The 15,724-nt window shown below is 40.2% G+C and overlaps 1 protein-coding gene across 3 annotated transcripts; it reads right to left on the minus strand.

Annotated features, from left to right (window-relative positions):
- Positions 1–2,485: 2,485 nt before the first annotated feature.
- LOC133930309 (serine/threonine-protein kinase BLUS1-like) lies at positions 2,486–15,450 on the minus strand. Of its 3 annotated transcripts, XM_062376942.1 has the most exons (21): positions 15,064–15,450; positions 13,901–14,365; positions 12,295–12,549; positions 10,025–10,149; positions 9,865–9,909; positions 9,681–9,762; positions 9,533–9,601; positions 9,297–9,467; positions 9,158–9,223; positions 8,573–8,641; positions 8,316–8,453; positions 8,146–8,222; positions 7,267–7,527; positions 5,800–5,891; positions 5,504–5,586; positions 3,599–3,724; positions 3,483–3,525; positions 3,354–3,388; positions 3,099–3,160; positions 2,979–3,030; positions 2,486–2,773 (listed from the first exon to the last, which is right to left on the minus strand). In XM_062376942.1, exons 2-21 carry the CDS (start codon positions 14,069–14,071, stop codon positions 2,705–2,707), a joined length of 2,091 nt encoding a protein of 696 aa, XP_062232926.1. In that variant the 5' UTR covers positions 14,072–14,365; positions 15,064–15,450; the 3' UTR covers positions 2,486–2,704. The 3 variants fall into 3 exon arrangements, 2 of the variants coding, with proteins under 2 accessions (XP_062232926.1, XP_062232927.1); XR_009911732.1 differs by lacking the exons at positions 2,486–2,773; positions 2,979–3,030; positions 3,099–3,160; positions 3,354–3,388 and having other exon boundaries at positions 3,509–3,525; positions 5,795–5,891; XM_062376943.1 differs by lacking the exons at positions 2,486–2,773; positions 2,979–3,030; positions 3,099–3,160; positions 3,354–3,388; positions 3,483–3,525 and having other exon boundaries at positions 3,598–3,724; positions 5,795–5,891.
- Between the last annotated feature and the right edge of the window lie 274 nt (positions 15,451–15,724).

The raw sequence follows: 15,724 nt of genomic DNA on the forward strand, positions 1-15,724 counted from the left end.
TGAGACCTTGGTACACCAGGCCTTGTCCCCATGGTTGCCGCTACCCTCGGACCTTTGGCAACCGAATTTGAATCTTCTTCAGGCTTCATTCCTTCGGGTTCCAATACATGCTTCGTTCCTTCGGCTCCTCGTTTCGCATCAGCAAAATGTTCGGGCCTGGTTGACTTCTTCAGTAATCTTCGACCTCCTAGAGGCTTACCCTTCGAGCACCTCGCTCCTTGGCCACTCTTCGAATACACCCTTTGAATCGATATCTACGACCAATGTAGCTCAACGGAAGTAGTAACGTCACTGATCACTTCCCATCTATGGGGTTGGCTAAGGCCGGCCGAAGTCAAGGGAGTCGACTTGGTACCATTCCCCAACAAAAGTGTTTTCCACAATTGAGGAACTCAGGAACGCTATCTCAGAATATTCAATTTGGAATAGAGTAGCTATAAAAAAGCCTATCAATGACAAGAAAAGGATTCGGGCCCATTGTGCCGAAGGCTGTCCTTGGTTTATGTGGGCTTCTTTTGACAGCCGAGCCAAGTGTATCATGGTCAAGACCTGTGTGGGGAAACACACCTGCAAGGTGTGGGAAATCAACGACTTCACTGCAAAATACTTAGCTGTTCATTACTTGGAGACATTTCGAGGAAACGACAAGATGACAGTGAGGAATTTCGCAAGGACTGTCCAGAAAGGCTTTAATATGACTCCCTCAAGTAAATTTGGAAGTGCAAGGAGATTAGCAATGAAGGCTATGCATGGTGATGAGGTTGAGCGATACAATAAGCTATGGGCCTATGCAAATGAGTTAAGGAGATGTAATCCTGGAAGGCAATCTACATGAACCTAGACAGTGGATGTTTTAGTGCACTATACGTCTCCCTAGATGCTTGTAAAAGGGGATTTCTCACTGGTTGTAGGCCTTTAATATGCTTGGATGAGTGCCACATCAAGATAAAATTTTGTGGACATCTATTGACAGCAGTAGGCACGGACCCCCAATGATTGCATATTTCCTGTGGCAATGGCTGTTGTAGAAGTGGAGTGCAAAGCCTCATGGAAGTGGCTCCTTCAAACTTTGAAGGATGATCTTGTTGGAATAGTTAATATACACATCCATGGACTATAATGTCTGACAAGCAAAAGGTTAAAGCTTTCACCTATTTAACCATGTTAGGAGTTTAATGTTTAGTGACTAACCTGTTGCTGCTGCTGCAAGCTTATTCCAGCCGCGAGGGAAATATTTACTGATTCTGAGCATAGGTGTTGTGTGAGGCACCACTTAATCAGAATTTTCAAGTATGGTTCAAAGGAGAGGCACTTAAGAACCGATTGCGGGCTCGCGAGGTCTACTTCTGTGATTGAGTGGACTCGGAACGTGGACAGGATGAAGGCTCTCAACAAAGAAGCTTATGAATGGTTGGAAGAGCTCTCGCCAAATACTTGGGTTAGAGCCTTTTTCAGTGATTTTCAAAAATGCGATATCTCGCTGAAATACAACAGCAAAGTATTTAACAATTATGTATGTTTTACATGCATAACATTCTTGTTCAATTTGGCTGCCACATTATTTTTCACGACTCCAATTCTCAGGTACATATTGGACGCAAGGGAACTACTGGTCCTAAGCATGATTGAAAGGGTTAAGTGTCATCCCATGACAAGAACGTGCACCAAACAGGAATAACTTAAGAAGTGGCCAGGCACACAATATCCAAAAATCATGAAAAAAAGGTGCAGATAAATGCAGAGATGGCAAATATCTGCTGCTATGTTCTGCCTGCGGGTATGGGACTTTTTAAAGCGAATGAGGGGATACATTGCAGTGATGCCATCTCCTGCCTTAGAAATGAGAGAATCCAGCCCGAAGATGTTGCAGATTGCTACTCACTGCATAATGCCAGCAGGGCATAATGCCTACTGCGGGTCAGAAGACCTGGGAGAGGATGAATGATCCTACAGTCAAAGCCCCGTGTATGATAAAAGTGGGAAGCCCATGAAGTGCAGGACAAAACAACCACATGAAGTTGTGGTTAGAGGTGTCAAAAACGTCCAAGCAAGGAGTTGAGATGCATTGTAGCTACGGCGGAAGTTCTGGACACAGTAAAGAAAATGTGACCTAAGGAAACGAGTTAAGTCACCAAAGACGATGGGTGCAAAGCGGAGGAAGAACAGTACTATGACTGAGGAAGATATTTAGGATCCCATTGTTTCTCAGTTAACTTACATTCTTATGTGAAAACTAATTGATATTGAAAAGGCTAATGCAAAAAGAAGTACTAGTTGGCACTCACGCCATCTGGTCCAAGCACTTAGTTCACTTCCAAACAATTCAGCTCAACAATCATGGTCTCTCAATTCCTGTTGTTTTCGGACACTAATACGACATCCACAGTGGGGCATCAGTGCAGTGTAAACACTTCAAGTCTCCAACACACTCCATGCAACAGAAAGCTCGATGCTTAAATGAACTTTCACAAGCTATGCGTTGAAGTGTTCGGCATATAAAGTATTTTACCTTAAACGAAAGAAAAATATTCCTTCCCACCAAGCAAAGCTGTACAACTCAAAATTACTATGATGTCATCTTTGCTAAATACTTACAAATTACAATGATAGGGTCCTGACTTCAAAAAAAAATACAATTAAATTATCTGACCAATTTCAAAATTGGGGAACTAAATTGTACAATGGGGGTAAAAGGGGCATATCATCATTGTTGGGTATCCTCTTTTTGCAACCTTTCATCCTTTTTTGACAATGCGTTGATCTGCTGCTCAAGCTGTTATATGCAGAAAATCCGTGCAATGTTCAGATAGTTTTGAACATAGATGTTGATAAATCAAGGACTTAGATTCTAAAGTTAAAGCTCAAGCACTTTGAGGACTGAACTCATTTTCAAATATTAGAGAAACTTGCTCGATTCACTTTTTGAACACTTAAGAAAATGCAACTGTTCAAAATATATTTGCAGCCAGTTTTATTACCTGATTGTTTCGGAGCTTTAATTTTTGCACTTCCTCAGCAAGTTCAGCGATGCTGAAATTTCCACAAACTTAGTCAAGTGTCTGCAAATGTGCTGCAAAGTTATCACAAATTAACCATACCTTTGCTGCAAATGGACAACATATGACTGCAACTCCTTTTCTCTGACAGGTGCTCCAGAAGACTGCATATAGAATCAACACTTATAGCATGCTAGATACCTTCATGTTTGTTTAACATTAAACTAACACGATAATTATTGAAACACATCACAGGTGTTTGGACTGATCTGTGGCTGCTTATATCTTTTAAAGGACACATGTCTGAGGTAAAACATAAAAACAAAAGGGAATTACAAGACACTCGATGTTACACACCTGAGATGAACCAGTTATACTTGCTTCAGAAGCATCTGTTCCCCGATAGTGCCAAGCAAAACCATAATATCAGTATACTGGTTAAAGTATTTCATTGAAGCCTAACGAAAATGTCACATTCATGCATACCAGATGTTTCCTCAATTGAAGAAATCAGTCTACTTAGCACTTCCTGTCAAAACAAAGAATTGTGAAAATGCTGAAGAATTCCTCCTTTTTTAATCAAATAATAAATATAGTTATACCTTTTGCATAGTATTTTGCTGCATCAAGAATTGCAATGTTGATAAAATTGCAGAGGACTTGTGGTAGGGGCGGGTTGCTCCAATTGGTAGATTTGTACTGCTGCTGCTGCATGCTGCTGAAGCTACCTAATAATAATAGTCAGCAACCAATGTAAAAGTTACTTGCATCTTACTAATTAAAACCTAGACAGGTATTATCAAAAGCACATTTGGGTGGTTAGCTTTTCAGTGACAGCAACCCATGCATACCAATCCTTTAGAGTATTTCTTTGCAGGCAGTGTAATGTGGAATACAACTAAAAATAAATAGCTCGCACACAAAAAACTGTATTAAATGCAGTAGGAGCATAAGTTCAAACAATATTACAATATTTAAAATCAGAAAACAGCAGCCCTCATGGTTGCATACTTGTTAAATCTGTTACAGGACAGTCTAAAGATGTATTTGCCTTCGCAAGCTAGAAAATAGACTATTGTTCCAACAACATATTCAGAATATAAAGAATCTCCAAGGACATGGGAACTGCATAAGTACAGCAGTTGCATATGCACCCAATACCCACACCCCGTACCAGTGTTCATCCGGGTGTGAGTTATATTCCTTCAAAATCGAACTCTGGTCTCACTTCAATTTTCAACCCTGTCCTATGAAAGTGAACAATTTGAAAAGCCTAACTCTCAAAATTGTCTAAAACACAACATTCATCAACCAGTGGTTTATGATGACATGGCAGCCAAATAGGACAGCACATGGCGTCCAAGTCAACCCAAAATCAAGCATTTCAGTGCCACATCTGCGCCAAGTCAGACAAAACAACTCCAATAATTGAGGGAGGTAATGTGGATGGATTCCTTAGTTCAATGCAAATAGGACAGTTTCAAAATCAAAGGTCGAAAATGAACCGAGGCTGGAGTTCAGGTTTGAAAGGTGGACATTTTCCAATTCGAATGATGCAACACACATACGGATGCAACATCAATTGCAAAAATATGGATCGCATGTGCCCATGGTTGAGAAACCCCACAGGCAAGCAGGCTGGTTAGTGGTTACTTGCGCAAACAGGGTCTCCCAATGGTTACCATGTGCTACAGTGCTACACATTATGCCTCATGTTTACCTTCTTTGAACTCTAACCAGTTATATGGCATTCAAAGTTACAGCTTTTCCAAAATATCAAGGAAACATAGCACAAAATGAATACCCATCTGGACTATACTGATAACCGGCCAGTTATTGGCGCCCTGCCTAGTCTGTTGTCAAGTAATTCTTTTATTTTAGAGTAGTCTCTAAAGAATATTTGTCATCAACTCTAAAGAATATTCGTCATCAACTCTAAAGAAGGTGAGAGCCAGCAGAATATCCATTGAAAAAGAGCACAGCGACTTTCAAACTAAGAAATGCTTTCAATTTGCATGCATGTCTTTTAGTACATCGTACTGCTCTCTACCCTTGCAAGAAACATTTTTAACTTGCATGAATGTTTAACCCTGAATGTGTCACCAAAGGCACAAAAATCCGTACTTCCATAATTTGTATTCTTTAGAGATCCTACTAATGCAGAAAACTGTACTAAGAAATCCATCAACCACAAAGTTTCTGTTTGCTGTCTAGACTCCTGAGGTGGCAATCCACTGACCCGAATTGTCAAGAAAAATGGACTTTGGACTCTAGCCTCCTTCAAAGGTTTAAGTGTTGTAGCTCACATCCGGTCTAAGTTAAAATAATTCTCTAAACATATTTATCCTCAGTCAGAATTAATCCCAAGCTCCAAGCTACCCAAGGCCTTAACTGTAAAAGCTATGTTATATTCACCATAACTATAATGGATAAGGAGGAAAAAGAAAATACAATAAACAATGCATTATTCTAGTCTACTGTGACTTTTCAATTAGATAATCCAGTACCTTTTGAGAAACATTATCTGACGTAACCTGAAAACGCCCCCGTCGACGGACAAACTTCCCTTCTGATGACTCCTCAGGTGCAACTGCTCTCAAAAATGGACATGATAAGCCAAATTGAGTGTCAAGCACAACAAGTAAAAGCAAGATTATATACCAGATTCCATTTATTTCTAAAATAAACAACTGCAGAATAAGTTAGTTACAAGATCATGAATATTAGACTCACATGGACGCCCCCATGTAAAAGAGAACACAGACAAAAGGAGGCAGCGAGAGGGTGTGTTGTCTCACATTACCAGCAAGATGGGTGCGTGAATCCTTCATTTGGCGGAATAATAAAGGGCCACTACAGTTCCTGTTGCTTGGATTTTTCTGACGAAACTCATCCCTTTCATGGAACAAAATTTCAAGTATTACCAGCCTAGAATAGCCATTTTGAAAGGCAGAAATGTATGCAAAAAACAATACACACTACACAGAATACGGAATACTGCTGTCAAAAGATTCATGAATAGACACATGCTTCTTTGTTTTGTTCGTAATTTCCAGATCCACTACATGGACTATGCTATACAGACTTAGCCCTATCGACTTAGTTGCCAAATCAAATATTGAAACTGTTTTAAAAGGTCTTTGGACTAGGTTCGCAGTTGACAGTTTTATGCAAGCTGTGCACAAAAAGTTGAGGCTAGGAGATAATTACACACGAAAACCGAAGATATGCACCCACATCGTAACATTTAATGCAGATTATCGTATGAAAGTCGGCTCACATCACTCAGATCTATTATGGTAACAAGAGGAACAGTGTATACAAGGAGTAAGATAGAGCATATCGCCCTCTAATCCTGGGCTTCTCCCGTAGAGTAGAGGCTCTGATTGATGCCAAGGGCAGATCACCCTCTAATCATCGGACTTCTCCCTCCGAGAACAGGCTTTGATCTATCCATCTGAGCAAAAGACCTTTCCTGAATTCTTCTTGATTGATTCCCTTTCTAACATGGACTAGGCTACCTTTATATAAGAGGTGCCATCTAGCTAACTTAGGAAGCTAGGAAATAGACAACCGACTAGGACTCTCTAACCTTACCTAATACTAACGGACTAGATAACTTGCCTAAACTAACTTGTCTATTTCCATAACGAATCTTGAATGGATATGCAAGTAAAATGTTGTGTTTGAGCTAGGTTAGGCACTCTGACTAGCCTAAGACTGTCTTCCAGTGCCAACAATATGCCCACAATTTTCTGACTCAAGAATATTTCTGAAGCAAAAGTTGCCCAAAAAGACAAATGCCCCTATCTCTTTTTGTCAGTATCTTAAATTCTTATTCTATCTTTCGCTGGTAGAAGCAAGCAATGTGACAGATGCTGGAGGCAGTACAGTCATGCTGGAGGTAAACTGGCACCATGGCTTACGAATTAGCAGTGGTGAGGCACACCCAACAGACAGCAATGGCAACTTAACTAAACGAGTAAAAAAATAATCCACCCATTTAAAACATATGATATTTCACCTCACCTAAGGCTGTAGGCACCCCCCCTCCGCGCCCCTGCCCAACTCACACCTAACGGCAAGCGCAGTACCACTTTTCAGAACACTGTTTTTGGCAGCGATATAATACAGAGTACTTCTTTTAGGGGCACGTGAATACACTCCACCCGAAAAAAGTCCATTACTCTGTATTTGAGTTGAGGGTATCATAGACTAGGAAAAATACTATTTGACATGGAAAATATATAAACTGAGTAAATTTGTTTACCTTCCTGAATCAACATTCATGTAAGGAGAAAGAACTTGCTCCGGTATCAAAGAACCACTAGAATGCTTGTGGCATCCACTCATGCCCAGATTAAAGGGTACAGAAACACCTCTTTCCAAACTTTCACCATTGCAGTTGGCACTTTTACGATGCTCAATTTTTGGGAACTGCTGCACAGCTACATAGCCGACACTTGGTTGCACCCTCAAATCAGTAGCCGTAGGGTCGGGTTCGTCAGCACCACAGACATCAAAGCAAGATCTGTATCACTAGTCAGTAAAAATCTTCATAATTCACTACTATTTTTACAATACAGAGCTGAAAACATGGTACAGATAACGTAACAGAGATTAAGGAAAGAAAAACAATGAAGATAACAGTCACCATTCTGAATTATCTTCCAGAAGGATTGTGCATTGAAATTCACTGCTCAACATCATATGATCATGTTTGCTAACATCAGACACCAATATATTTACACCCCAATACTTCACAACAGTGACGCAATTTTTCATTGCCCACACACCAAACAAAATAAGCCAAGACACATATTGCTCAGTGTTGAAAAAAATAAATAAAGATGACTTTTTGCTATAGAAACAAAGACTTCCACTGTTATTAGACAACACTCCAACCAATTACATGATAACATGGAAAACATTATTCCCCCAAACCTCCAAGTTGGTAAATCTAGTTTAGTTAAATATTCAAGCAGCAACAAGTTTTGTACACTGACAACACAAACAGAGAAATTTATCAAACAATAATTAAGGCGTAAAACAAATAATGTTGATAAGAGTAGCTATAACATCATTCCACAACATCAATCAACATGACGGGAAAATGGTGCAATGTGATGGAATTTCCAGAAGAGCTTACTTTAGTGCCTCAATGGGGCGGCTTGGAAAAGAAGAGGAGAGAGCATCATTCAAATCTTCAACTTCTTGTATCTCATCCTGATAAGTTGGAACCAGGAGACAATAATGTAATAGTTTGAGGTTAGTCTATAGGATCTCAGTTGAGTAACTATGATGATGGGAACTCAGTACCTCTTCAGGCCTTCCAGAAGCAACACGATTGTCCCTTTCCTGGTAATTATGTTTTGGCTCACTATAAGCATCTTGTGAATCATCCTTAACTTTGTTATCCCTGACATCTAAATGACAAGTGCCATTCGAACTGTCTATCTGCCAAAGAATACACCCTAAGATTAGAAAACTCGGATTTTCAGCAATCAGTTCTTTTGGCTGATTTCTGTCAACCCTTAACAGCTAGTAGAATCCAACACCCAAAATTGGATTCTTACAAGGGCAGATGCATTTTTCAAGTCCTCTAGATTGAAGTTCCAACCACTGATGCCTCGTATGTACTCTTTCTGAAAGGCAAATCATTACATCTGTCAGTAATAATAAATACAAAATATGTGTGCATAGTTCAATTTGCAACGAAGAATAGTTCAACTAGTAGTTTGTATTCCAGAAGATAAATATGGAAATCTAAGAAACATAAGAAGGTGCTTGCTAACATCACAGTTCCAAGTTCTCAAAAAACTCGAAAGGGGCTTCATCTCCAAAACCTTAACAATAGCACAATTAAAAGCCATGCAACGGCAAACAAATCCTTATTCCATATGTTTGCCACATGTAGAAAGGAAAATGGAGACAAAGTGAAACCAAGTTGTTGTATTTCTTTTGAAATAGGTAGGGGACCAGCAACTATAAAGAAAAAATTGTGTCTCTTTGAAGGAGGCAAACCCAAAGTAAATCATAGATATTACTACTCTTTTAACTCAATACTAAGACCTTGGGAAATCAAGGCTGTGAGGACAAACACTAATTTCTAGTAATTCAGAAGATATAAGATTTCACAGAACAAAAGAGCCAGCTCTAACCTGTGATAGCTGCTCCTTGATCTCTGGACCAAGCTTGTTATTGAGAAGTAACTCAGCCTCTTTGCTCTACAAGGGAAGTAAAATAAAGGTCACACTGGTTACAGTAATGCCATGCCACCTCATAAACTTTTATTTATACCTTCAATTCCCTAAACCGTTCACCCAGCGAAGGGAGGCCATCAAGAATACTCCGTACTAGATATTCAGCTGATCGTGCATGCTTAAAGAAAGAATGTTTCAAGAGCTTTTCTGAAGAAGGTCGCTTGCGTGGATCCTTGACTAAGCATGTAGCAACCAAATCCTTGAAATGCTACAAATAAGAAACATGTATTAATATAGTAGATTCCAAAAAGAAACTCAGTAAAAATAACAAACCTTTGAAAACCGCTTGTCCCTCTCGTAATCTAGACCTGGTGGTGCATTTTGCAAGGTCATAAGCAACACCTACAAAGAGAAAAGTATCACTATCATTCCGTAGTTTGGGCGAAATGGTTAATCCAAATAAATGTACTTCGGTGCTGACCTTCATTGGAGGGTACTTTGAAAATGGAGCATGACCATGTGCTAGTTCTAATGCAGTTATCCCAAAGGACCAAATGTCAGCCCTGTTTGTAAATCGTAAAGAAAAGAAAAGGAAAAGGAAACATATGAACAACTTAATTAGCAAGGACACAAGTCAGATTTAGAACTGCTAGTCACGGACTTACTTGTAATCATAACCATGCAGTTGTTGCATTACTTCAGGAGCCATCCTGAAGATGCAAGGGGTTATGTCAGATCAACAGTATGTTCATACAAGCAACGAATGAAAATGATATTACACCCTAAAAATAATGATATATAAATTAATAGGTACAAAATATTCACCAGCAAGGGGTCCCAACAAATGTATTTCTTGCTCTTTGCCTATTTCCAGTATCAAACATGCAAGCTGACACTCCAAAGTCTGCGAGCTTAACAGCTCCATTTGTATCTATTAAAATGTTTCCAGCCTGAAATAGATTAGTATTGTGGAATATAATTTAGAACTTGCACCCAATGATGATAAAAGAAAATAGAAAAAACTGAAACATATATCATGATCTAGTTGCATCTTAATAGTCAACAGGGTACTTTTGGAAAAAAAATATATTGCTAAGACATGAGATGAGAAGTATTCTAAGGTCTTCCACTGTAAGTGTCTTAATAATCATATGATAAGGTTAGCTCACTTTTCTTTCTTTCTCAGAAATCAAACTCAAATAGAACTAGTGTTCCCTTAGTGTTTTATTGCATTAAAACCTTAGCAGCATGCCACTTCAAAGTTTCTGCTTCAAAATCCGTCTGCACTCTCTGCCAAGCGGCAAAACGTCGCTTTTTGTGACTGGAGGGAGTACAATATAGATACAACCCTCGGTCACTGAATGACGAAACCACAAAAATCTCAAGCATCATCCCCTGTTATAACTTACAAGAGGAGAACCTCCAATCCCACAACAACAAAAGGCACCACAGCAAGCACCATCTGCCCTGAAAATGCAAGCCATTGACGATACGCATGGTTCCCAAGTCTCATCCTCTTATGAACATCTCCAAAAACTAGAACTTGTATCTTCTTCCTCATCCCTTCCTCCCTATAAGCCCGAAGAGGCTCTTCCTGGCTTCCCCCCTTGATTCATGCCACGCCATTTCACAGCAGTACGATAGCCTATACTTGTGCATCTAATGTGCATCGCCCCACATCTGAGAAACAACTACCATGGGACTGCATGTCGATGAGGGAAATCATTTTTTGGGTATGCGAGTTTGAGGAACACTGGAGAGAACACAATCAAGAGAATTTGGTTCAGTTTAATGCCACAATAAAACTTGTGTCATTGGCTAAATGTCCCTTGCATAAACTAATTGAAAGGCTATCAATTTTCAGATTGTTTTCCCAAGAACTTTTAGCAAAATGTCCCTTCCATTTACCTACAGTTCAGATGTTTCCCAAAATTGGGACTTCACCCTTCCCACTTTATGTTGCATGAATTGTTATCACAGCTCCCTAGCAAGGTGTGTTACTGCAGACTTAGCTGGAAACTGAAGAAGGCGTAGAGTACAGCTTAGCACTGGTTCTATCTCTCCAAACTCAATATGGTTGATCCCCCATGAGTTTGAGGGGGGGAGGGGGGGTTGTTAGATATATTGCCTTTCTGTGTAATTTCCCCGTCTTATAAGGGGTTCTTTGCATATTAACACATGTACATGTATAATGGCCTATGGCCTCCAGGGAATACAAGATGCTATTCCTAACAGTAGCCATTAACCAACCAAATATACGTAATTTTGTAGAAAACTATGTGATAGATTACCATAAGTGCACAAGTCAGAGGGTCAGAGCGGTAACGAAAAAAGAAAAGAGACTCTTAACTCCCTCCCTCCCTGAAGTTTTTTGGCTCAGCCAGTCATGCAAATTAGCAGTGCAAACAGCACTGAACATCACCAAGAAATCCAAGGTAGGTTCCTAACTATCCATCACCAAGAGAAGTGTGGAGCCAGTAGCCACTGCACCTACAAGTGTGCAACTAGGTGATCCCTAGGAAATGGCCTTAGTAAAACTGGTTAGAACTTAGAAGCCAGCTCTATCCTCAATATAATAACACAGGAGCAGCAAACTATTATGCTCCCCTCTCCATTCTTCCCACACCTCCCGTCATTCTGCTCTACTATGAACCCAAAGATGTAAGATGCTTTTGGCCTCTATGTCAGAACTGAAATCTTATGGTGCATGCAAAAGTGGAGCACTTGCAACCAGGACACATAATCATCTCTAGAAAAGATCATAGAAAATGAGGCTTTGATATGGTCCATCCAACCCAGCCCTCTGACAAATGGATTTGCGCATGACTTGAGCCATAAGGTATTATTTAAAATACAAATAAATTCAACATACAGTACTTTTCAAATAAAGGAATCAAAATGATGTTTTACCAATGGGAACACTTCTGGAATGGCATAGAACTTTAAGAAATTTCTCGAGTGGCAGCATTTCTAAAGCAAAGATGGATGGCATGTAGCTAAGTTTCTTACAACTCAATCCAATTCTGGTATGCTAGATACTATGCTTCTGCTCTTAGACATAACTGGAGATTTAAAGAAAAACAGTAATATATTACCTTTACATCTCTGTGAACATGCCCATGAGAGTGTAGGTAGACGAGAGCTTTCAGAACTCCCCACAAAAGAGTTGCAATGACCGGCTCATCAAATCCTTCTGGAAAAGAAGTTTTCATAATGTGGAGGGCGGATCCGGCAGCCATATAAGGCATGACAACCCAAAGCTGATGCCCATTTGTAAACGAGCAATATGCACGGAGAAGATTTGGGTGATCAATCAAACTCATCGTTTGCACCTCTCGTCTTATCCCATCCTAAAGAACGGTAATTTCAAAAGGATCAGGAACACGGACCCAAAAAAATTAACAGCTGACCAGTAGTTTGATGTTAGCATGCTCACAGAGAAACTAAGCAATAACTGTGAAAGAGGATATAACAAATGAATGTCACTTATCAGTTATTGAACACAAAAAACAGACATACACACACCAAAAAAAAACAGTGCATTTATTGGATTGTATAGCACAAAGTGAGTCCGTGTGTCCAAAAGGAATTCTGTTTCCATCTATATTACAAAGGATTGGATCACAGAAAGTTATGATCCTGCGAGGACTGAAATTTACATTTCCTATCGTATCGTAGTTTTGATCAGCAAAAGACCAAAGTCAACGAGCCAAAAATATTGTTCGCAAGGTGCCATTTGCACTTTGCATGCAGGAAAAACAGCATATCTGGCACCTATCACACAAATTAAAAAGAAATATTGCACATATTATCTTATTAACACTAAAAATATATAAAATTACTGAGGATCCTGCATGTCCGTGACATATAATGGTCATGTCAGTGATACAGTTTGCCCTAAACTTATTCAGCTGGAAAGGATGACATAACCTTAGATGTCAAATTTCAACAGCGTACTTCAATAAATATGAATGCGCCTTCAGGGCCTGCTACTTTACATACGGTATAAGATGCATGTAGTGAAATGCATGGACAAGTTCTAATATTTCCTCCGTTCCAAAATAGATGTCATTTTAGCCTCCAACATATAGAACAAGGTGACAATCAATTCTTCCATTCATGCCATGTTTACCTCTCTTATTGCTCCCACCTTCAATTTATAGCACTCAATCCGCCACACTCATTCAATGCTAACTCCATTTTCCAATATCTTTTAATATGGGCTCTTTAGTGAAACACCACCTTGAAAACCTAGCACAACATCTATTTGAGAACAAAACCAAGTTTCAAAAACGACATCTGTTTGAGAACGGAGGGGTAAATTTTATTGTCTCGCACCAATCAATCAAGCACACTGTTTTATGCTTAAATTGTAAACTTTATTTGACTATTATGAAACATGTGTCTTGCCAACCTAGTACAAATTCTAGAATGTCATTCCAAAGAACTAGCATCCAAATGTTAGAGTCCTACCCACATGATTTAACAATGCCATCAATACACTCCAAGATCCAGAAGAGCCTTATGCTGACATAGATGCCCTTGGGGTTTGTCAATATATTTATTTTTCTTGGAACCTAAGCAATAATTTTAAGCTAGGGAACAAGAATTTAAATTTATTTGTCCAAAAAAAAGTTTTGACATGGAAATATCAATTAGCATAACTAAATTAACTGAAATTTGGCATGAAACATAACTTACCAGGTCATTGTTGCATTTCTCAAGGTCAAGAACTTTGATGGCAACCAAGATATCAAGTGGGACGCAAAGAGCTCGGTATACTGTGGCACTAACACCTTCTCCAATTTCCTCAGATAACTTATACTCATTGGGGTCGGTTGGGAACCTTCTACTAAGCAGTGAATGCTCCATGGTCCAAATTTAGAGAGCATCACAAGTAACACCAGCGCTCTTAAAATTTCCGAGGCACAGAAACACAGAAGTAAATGGCAAGAACACCATATAGGTGTGTCTAAGAATAACATTCAGCATTGTGAAGTTCAATAGGTGAATGTATAGACCAATATGGGAGTATTTATTTCATAGGGTAAATTCCATGCGTCCTTTGCTCCAGTGGCTTTATATTGACGGACACAAGAATTAAGTAGACACCGCAAATATACACAACCTTGCTTCGCCAAGAGTACTGTGGCAGAATAATAAAAGCTGCAAAGCAAGGAATAGGAAACCATCAAAATTTTGGAGCACCTAGGATAGATAAAGGTTATTGCTGCATTAAAAGGTAAGCACATCGCAAACAGCATGGCACCATATTCACATTTAACTAACATGTGCTAAAATGCTCTGTCGGGAGGAGCAACAATATAACGCAATAATGCAACCTAAATCTCGTATTAAAGTGAGCCGTTGATACCTACCTAGCCATCAAATAAGCTCAACAATTCTAAAAAAACAGAACATAGAAGCATTGATCTTATACTAATAAGCCGTAGTGCCTAGTTACAACCTAGACACAATTCCAACTAAAAAACCCCAATCTTGACAACTCATGAATCGATGTCCTAGCCCAGCCTCTTATCTCCGATTCCGCGGAGGTTAGTGAAACTCGAAGCTCACTTACTCAAGCTTAGGTCCGTGAACCGCAAGTGCTTACATGACGTCACCCATACAGCTTGGTTGAGCTCTATACTCGATTCATACTACGCAAGCCAGCGATCCACCCTTCTCGCAGCAGCAAGCACTCACTTGGCCCCCAAGTTAAAACCACGATCGTGTCAGAAGAACCATCCTGAATGTCCTTACTATGGCACCTCACCCTAAGATCGAGCTACCAGGAAGCAGAAGCTTCACCCGGCGCTACGACACCAGAGCGACCGATTCCCCGGGGGAGCAACGGGTGTTACCTGGACGGCGCGTCGGGGCGCTTCGGGCGGAGGATCCCCACCGGAGAGGATCTGGTGCAACAGTGGCGGATCCCGGAGGCGGCGTGTGAGCTCCGGGCGCGGATCTGGGGGCCACGAGGCGGGAGCGGCGACCGCGCGGGGCGGCGGATCTGAGAGGACGAGGCAGTGGGCAGGTGGCGGTGCGGAGGCAAGGATGGTGGCGGAGGAGTGCGTCGGAGATGGGTAGGCAAAGGCAGTGGCGGAGACTGGGACGGGAAGAGGAAGACGAAGCGGAGCAGCGGCAGCGTAACGGGCTGAGGAAGACGAAGCGGAGAAGAGAAGGTGGAGTGTTCCTTCCTTCGGCCCCTGCTGATTTTCTGTGGCCGCCGCGCCACGGAGCGTCGCTGCTGCGGATTGGGCAATTATGGGTTTTTTTCTATAAACTAATTTAGGAAAATATACCTTTTCTTCAGTCCTCCATACGTCAATGTCGTTGGTTTTTATAGATTACTTTAGTAAAATATCTGTTCTTTTATTCCTCTTTATGTCAATATTGTTTGTATTCGATACAAGGTCCAATTACTCTCGTGATTTTTATTAGCAGTACTTTTTTTAATGATTTTAGTATCATTTTCATCTGTCTAGACGGTTTTCGGTACATAAAGTATGTGTTGGAAACTTG

The sequence above is a fragment of the Phragmites australis genome, chromosome 10 (assembly GCF_958298935.1).
Source record: "Phragmites australis chromosome 10, lpPhrAust1.1, whole genome shotgun sequence".
NCBI lineage: Eukaryota > Viridiplantae > Streptophyta > Magnoliopsida > Poales > Poaceae > Phragmites > Phragmites australis.

Bases quoted from the DNA above. Each gene is read 5' to 3' on its own strand.
- LOC133930309 (XM_062376942.1), bottom strand. From the start codon at position 14,071: ATGGAGCATTCACTGCTTAGTAGAAGGTTCCCAACCGACCCCAATGAG. The intron at 5,587-5,799 runs GTAATGTGAGAC...TTTTGAGAGCAG, and splicing joins TTCACGCACCCATCTTGCTG to TTGCACCTGAGGAGTCATCA. The intron at 3,161-3,353 runs GTGTGTAACATC...TTCTATATGCAG, and splicing joins GTATAACTGGTTCATCTCAG to TCTTCTGGAGCACCTGTCAG.